The following is a 6583-nucleotide window of genomic DNA, read 5'->3' as shown; positions in this document are numbered from 1 at the left end:
TTTCCATTATGTGAGCTGATTTATGGGGTTGTCAGGGCTCGGACCTCTCCAGGGCCTGGAATTTATATTCAGATGGAGATGGTGGAGCAGAGGGGAAGATTAGCCCAGAGCAGGACCAAGGGGGCTGATATGCAGTTATGTTGGTGTTTGTTTTTATCCCAAACACCTGCCATAGTTAGTCTTCAAACAGATAAGTTGTACTAATATAACAGATAAAGCAGACAACATAATGAACTAGAAGTGCACTCAGAGAGGGCAGACCTCCGCCTGTGATGCATGCCGTCAGCATGTACAGTGATATTAGGGTACCGATACGTAGATGAGACAAATGTCAAAATGGGTTGGACACAGCTGGGGTCAGCCGGGCGGGTGATCTTCAGCTCTGCTCTCTGGTATATCTCAGCTAGCTAGATATGACTAACAGCTGTTTAGGGTCCTAATATCCACAAATGAGCTAATAATTAATAATGATTTAATCATAATAACTGGGCATTGCCCTTTACAAAAACAAACTGCTGTTAATAGCAGTAGCAGTGCGGCGTGGTGTCAGCGCCCTGTCCAATCCCTAGTCAAAGGGACAGTTTATCATTGCACTGCCATGATTGACTGTAACCATTCCCTCCATTATTCAAAATCTCCTAATAAATCGCAGGGTTGCAATATGAATCTTCAAGTTTCCGTTGTACTGACTCTTCGGCCCAAACGGAAATCAAACCGTGTGTTTTGTGAATCAACGAGAATCCATTTTGCCTGTTGTTGTGTTGTTGCACCTTAATATGACACTGTTGACACGCAAATGATTACATACTTCTGCTTCCACAGAGAACGGCGGTGGAGTAAAGCTGGTCCTTTATGTGGCCCAGGACACATTCACGTACACATTGCTCTCTCTCTCTCACACACACACAGTCATTCCCTTGCTTGGTTGTGAGAGCAGCCACTAGTTTCCCCAGCACCTCTGCAGGTAGGTAGAGGGGGGCGGGGCCAGCCAGGACAGGGCCGTGGGAAAGCTACCCTCACCATCACCCCAACCACTCTGTCCAACTGGCAGAGAAGTGAACCAAGGGCCTGGCACACACACACACACACACACACACACACACACACACACACACACACACACACACACACACACACACACACACACACACACACACACACACACACACACACACCTCTGCTCTGTTGCTTATGCATGGCAATGGACCAGGAAGTTACTCACCAAGAGAAAGAATGTCTAATGGTCAGTCAGTGGAGAAGGTGAAATATTGAGCAAAGTAGCCTACCAGGTCCTGGTACCAGGTGTTTAAACCCCATATGCACTACATGGGGGGCGGCTGTGGCTCAGGAGGTAGACAGGTCGTCCAATGACCGTGGGGTCGGCGGTTCGAATCCCGCCTCCTCCTGTCCACATGTCGAAGTGTCCTTGGAAAGACACTGAACCCCAAATTACTCCCAATGAGCAGGTTAGCACTTTGCATGGCAGCAGTTGCCATTGATGTGTGAATGTGTGTGTGAATGAGAGGCCATTGTAAAGTGCTTTGGATAAAAGCGCTATATAAGTACAGTGCATTTACCATTGACATTTACGTTCCTGTGCCGTTTAGGTGCAGCCCATGAGATAAGAGAAATCTATCGATCTAAGGCTTAAAGCTTTTTAAATGTGTGGTAAACACACACCTCAGAGAACCAGAGAGGGAAGCGGTGACCGAACCAGCGTGTCCTACAGGAAAGACATGCTAGCTTAGCAAAGGCCAGCGTGTCCTACAGGAAAGACATGCTAGCTTAGCAAAGGCCAGCGTGTCCTACAGGAAAGACATGCTAGCTTAGCAAAGGCCAGCGTGTCCTACAGGAAAGACATGCTAGCTTAGTAAAGGCCAGCGTGTGTTACTGCCATAATTGAGAGATACTGTCAATGAATTAATGAAATCAGTGGGGAAGGAAATGACATCACACGCATGCCGTGCCGTGTTTGCAGTGTGGTGGGCTATAAACATGTGAACTTGCTTGTGTACAATGTCTGAGGGCATAGGCGATTTTACCCTCTGAGAGTAGGGGGGGCAACATTTTGACATTTTTTTTTTTAAGAATTTGAGCAGAGTTGGGCTGGCCAATCGAGGGGGGGCAATTGCCCCCCCTGCCCCCCCTATAAAATCGCCCATGTCTGAGGGCAAGTTTTGCATGCAGTCTCAATGCAAGTGAGCTGAGCAGGCCAGAACACACTTGTTGAATGCATGAGCATGTGTGCTGAGCGAACGTGGTTTTTACCGTAATTATCATACTAAACCAACATATTTTTTTGGAATCATGTGAAATGTAGCCACACCAAGGTTGTATTTCAGACAATATTCATATAATTGATTATAGATTTTCACAGGTTTGATAGGCAGGACTGAAAGCAGCACATAGCCTATTAAATATTATCTGTTTGGGTCAGCATTAACTTCACCATTGTTTGCTTGGTGCTGCGCTCCTCGTTCCCAGTGGCGATTCTAGACCTTTTTGACTGGGGTGGCAGAAGAGGGGCACAGAGATATGCCAGAGTGGCAATTCAGTCGTTTTTTTCTGCATGCGTGCATTTGAAGAAGCAACACACGCATTCCCAAAGCACAAGCAATACCTACAAGCTATATTGTTAAGAATTAAATTAGGTTGTAAAGGATTAGGCAAAAGTTAAACACAATTATGGGAAAATTCAAATAGGCTAATATATATATATATATATATATATATATATATATATATATATATATAGGATATGTATATATATATATATATAGGCCTATATATATAGGATATCAACAAAAGTCGATAAAGGACGATCAAATAGCCTATGTCTTTGAGAGTAAAAATAGGCATATTACAGAACAAGTTTCCCGAGTCTCTATGGTTGTCAGCTAATATACCTAGAATAATAATAAAACGACATGTCCCTAATGCATATCATGATATAGGCTATAGCCTTTATATATCACCAGTATACATATATATAGGCCTACTACAGTAGGCATATCTATTAATGTTTAGGCGTAACAGGGTAGTGGCAGCCTCGCCGTATTAGGTATATGAGGCTAAATCCATTTGTTGCATGAGGTGAAATAAAAAAGGCCACCCATTCAATACACAGACCTCTGTCCAAGCACCTCTACTACCCCCTTCGGTCCCCCTCAGTAGCTGCATTCAGGCCAGCAGGCCCGGACCTCCCACCTCCAATAGGCTGGAGCCTACACTGTGTTCTGGTGGCGGTGAGGAGGAGGAGGCTGCTTTATGTGGAATAGCGCTTTAAAACTTGCCCTCTCTAGCGAGCGATGCCTCCGCCTCCTCCCTCCCGATAGACGCGCGGCTTTGATCTCCTCGAACAACAGTCACGTCATTGCCCATTGCTCCGAGGGGGAGTCTTATTTGGGGGAGCACCGGAGCAGAGTTTAGCAGCCTCCAGAGAGCTCGCTCAGCAACCAGTCGCAAGCAGCAGCCAGCATCCACGGAACTTAGGGAAACTTTGGAAAGGAAGCGTTCAGTTGTTCCAAGTCTCCCTCGCCGCACACAGCTCAAGCGACTGCCGAAGGAATGGAACATCAGCTTATTTGCTGCGAAGTGGAGACCATCCGGAGAGCCTACCAAGATACTAACCTGTTGAATGACAGGGTTTTACAGACAATGCTGAAAGCTGAAGACAATTATCTCCCTGCAACGAACTACTTCAAATGTGTTCAGAAAGAAATCGTTCCCTACATGAGGAGAATTGTCTCTACATGGATGCTGGAGGTTCGTGCAAATCTCTCAGTGAAACAAATAGCCTACTTTCGTACAGAGACTGCAGAACTTGCAATTCTCTGAAAAATCTTGTCATGTCCGGCGTAGTGTATATTAGTGGCCTAAACAATAAGCATCTATTAAGTGTGCTTGCTTATGTTGGTTCCGAAGATGGTTTAAATCGATTAAATGTGGTATTTGTTGTATTTATTGACCCAGCTTGGTTGCTGCTGGCCCACCTTTTGGACACCACGAGAGATTTTCTGTCTTCAGGCTCGAACTGCATTTCCTTGCATTTGTTAGTTCACTTCATCTGATCTTTAAGACCGCAATGAAAATAATGAAATGGCTCATTTTGATTCTATATTTTTCTAAATTAATGAAAATGTACACGTATGCAGCTACACTAGTGCCAGTATGCGCCATCTTTGTTTTCTTGTGGTTGAGCCTATGTGTTTTATAGCCTAATGTCTAGGAATCATGTCGCTATTGTTTTTCGATACTATAATAGCAATCACATCTTTATTGAGCTATATCTGTGTTGTTTATCTGCAATAGCAGGAAGCAAACTGTGTTACTCGAGCAGGATCGGACAGACAATCGAAGTCCATGCATGGAGTTTCAAAGGGTGGCCTTTTAAAATAGGTTAATAACCCCGATCCCATTTTATATATTGTAATAAAGGTTATCCAGTATCGAATAAAATATATAGATGAACATTTACGTGACAAAAATGTAGTCGATAGACGGATATTTCTAATTTTAATCAATTTCCGAAGTTGTGAGAGGAGGTCACATATGCTCCTCATAATTTGTAGTGTATAAAGAATATAGTCATTTTATTTAATTATTCTTGCCAAAAATCTATAGATTTCCATTCGGTCTGATACAATATACGTTTCTGAAGGTTTCCATGCAATTGTTACATTTGTAAACAATTTTGAAATATTTCTAAATATTTTTTGAAAATATGACGAACTACAATTAGGCTCTCTCTGCAAGCCACGCGCTTGACGCCACCTTTGTGTCCACGAGAGAAACGTCTATCAACACTTTATCCAAAAATGAAGGCTAGGCCTATATATAGTCACAAAAACTAGTTTTTAACTTAGCCTATTCACATAATGCTGAATGATTTGTCGGTTTTTAATGCATTCTTTAGGCTGACCGAGGTTTCTTTTTTGCAGGTTTGCGAGGAGCAGAAATGCGAAGAGGAAGTTTTTCCGCTAGCTATGAATTATTTGGACAGATTTTTGTCTGTTGAACCCACAAAGAAAACCAGGTTACAGTTATTGGGAGCTACCTGCATGTTTCTGGCGTCTAAAATGAAGGAAACCATCCCCCTGACTGCAGAGAAGCTGTGCATATACACCGACAACTCCGTCCGGCCTGGCGAGCTCTTGGTAGGCCTAATTTGACTTGACATCATGTTCTTAGATGCATACTGGGTTAGATTTAGGTTTACATTAGACTACTGTACATTATTGTTACTACGTTGTTATATCATCTGCTGCATTCGTTTTGCCTTTCTTTGATCATAATTTGTTCAAGGTCTAGGCGTCTTTTGATGTATTTTGGGAAATTAATTATTTGAATCAAGTAAAGGATATTTAGTGCAGATTATATAGGCTACAGACCCAATTGGCATTCCATATTAATGATTGGTAGTCAATCACTAATGCCACACAACTGTAGGCCAAAGAGCTTGTTCGCCCTCTAGTGGTTGTGATGTTGCTCTGAACGTCCACTGAACAAGCTGCTGATTTTTTCTCTCTCTCTCTGTCCCTCCCCCCTCCTTCACAGCAAATGGAACTGCTTGTATTGAACAAACTGAAATGGGACCTAGCCTCTGTGACTCCACATGATTTCATTGAGCACTTCCTGTCCAAACTGGCCATCCAGCCGGAGTCCAAGCAGACCCTGAGGAAGCACGCCCAGACCTTTGTGGCTCTCTGTGCAACAGGTATTACCTGGGAGCCCCTACCTGTCCCCTGTCTGTCTCTCTGCTGCCCTGGGTGGTCTCGCATGAGCGGAAGCTACATTAGGACTGCTTAGTCTCCTGGGCCCCGTTCAGTGGGTGAAAGTCAGCGCAGTGTTAATGATGGGTTAGGTAACGTTGGACAATGTTATCTTATCTGTGTGGATGATTTGATCTGCCCTTCGGAGTAGAAGAGTGATTGATAGAGTATAAAATCGTGTGGCGAATCATAAAAAGACGGCGCCACCAATCTGTGTCCTATTGTAGGTTTCTGGCATCAGAGGGGAGGCTTCGTTGCTTCTCTCAGATCTGTGCAGTATGCCACAGAATGGAACATTCTAGCAAACATGCAGCAAAACTATGCATTTAGAGCATTATGCTTGAAGAATACCCAGCTGTGGCTGCTCGCTCTGTCTAAACTGTGCTCTGTAGAAATCCTTTAAACCCCATCGCAGGCCAGCACAATGGCGGCCTGGAGCCGTGCGAGGAGGGAATTTTCCTCAAGGTGATATTAAGGAGCATTCCTGCTCTCTAGGTATCACGTAGACCTCCCATCCCTCAACAAAAGTGGATTTGTGCAGGAGGAAGTGGCTTTGTCCCGTGCCAGGTCAGGGGGAAAACTGAACTCAAGGTGCCGTTTGAAGTCGCTGCTTTAATTGAGTCGAGTGAATGAATGGGCCCAGGCTTAGAGCTGGGCCGGCTATATACCCAGCCTGTCTCTCTCTCTCTCTGTCTCTCTCTCTGTCTCTCTCTCTCTGTCTCTCTCTCTCTCTCTCTCTCTCTGTCTCTCTCTCTCCCTCTCTCTCTCCCTCTCTCTCTCCCTCTCTCTCTCTCTCTCTCTCTCTCTCTATC

General features: G+C 44.3%; 1 protein-coding gene across 1 annotated transcript in view; it reads left to right on the top strand.

Moving 5' to 3' along the window:
- Positions 1-3567: 3567 nt before the first annotated feature.
- The window catches only part of LOC311320739 (G1/S-specific cyclin-D1), a gene marked incomplete at both ends in the record, with an annotated part of 7631 nt that continues 4615 nt past the window's right edge, over positions 3568-6583 (top strand). Inside the window, 3 exons of the mRNA XM_084452558.1 lie at positions 3568-3765; positions 4941-5156; positions 5557-5716. Of these exons, the coding sequence (XP_084308684.1) occupies positions 3568-3765; positions 4941-5156; positions 5557-5716 (574 nt within the window). The remainder of the gene's footprint in view (positions 3766-4940; positions 5157-5556; positions 5717-6583) is intronic.

The sequence above is a fragment of the Borostomias antarcticus genome (genome assembly GCF_949987555.1).
Source record: "Borostomias antarcticus genome assembly, chromosome: 18".
Taxonomy (NCBI): domain Eukaryota; kingdom Metazoa; phylum Chordata; class Actinopteri; order Stomiiformes; family Stomiidae; genus Borostomias; species Borostomias antarcticus.
Note: the sequence above shows the minus strand (reverse complement) of the source record. Positions and strands in the feature narration are given on the sequence as shown.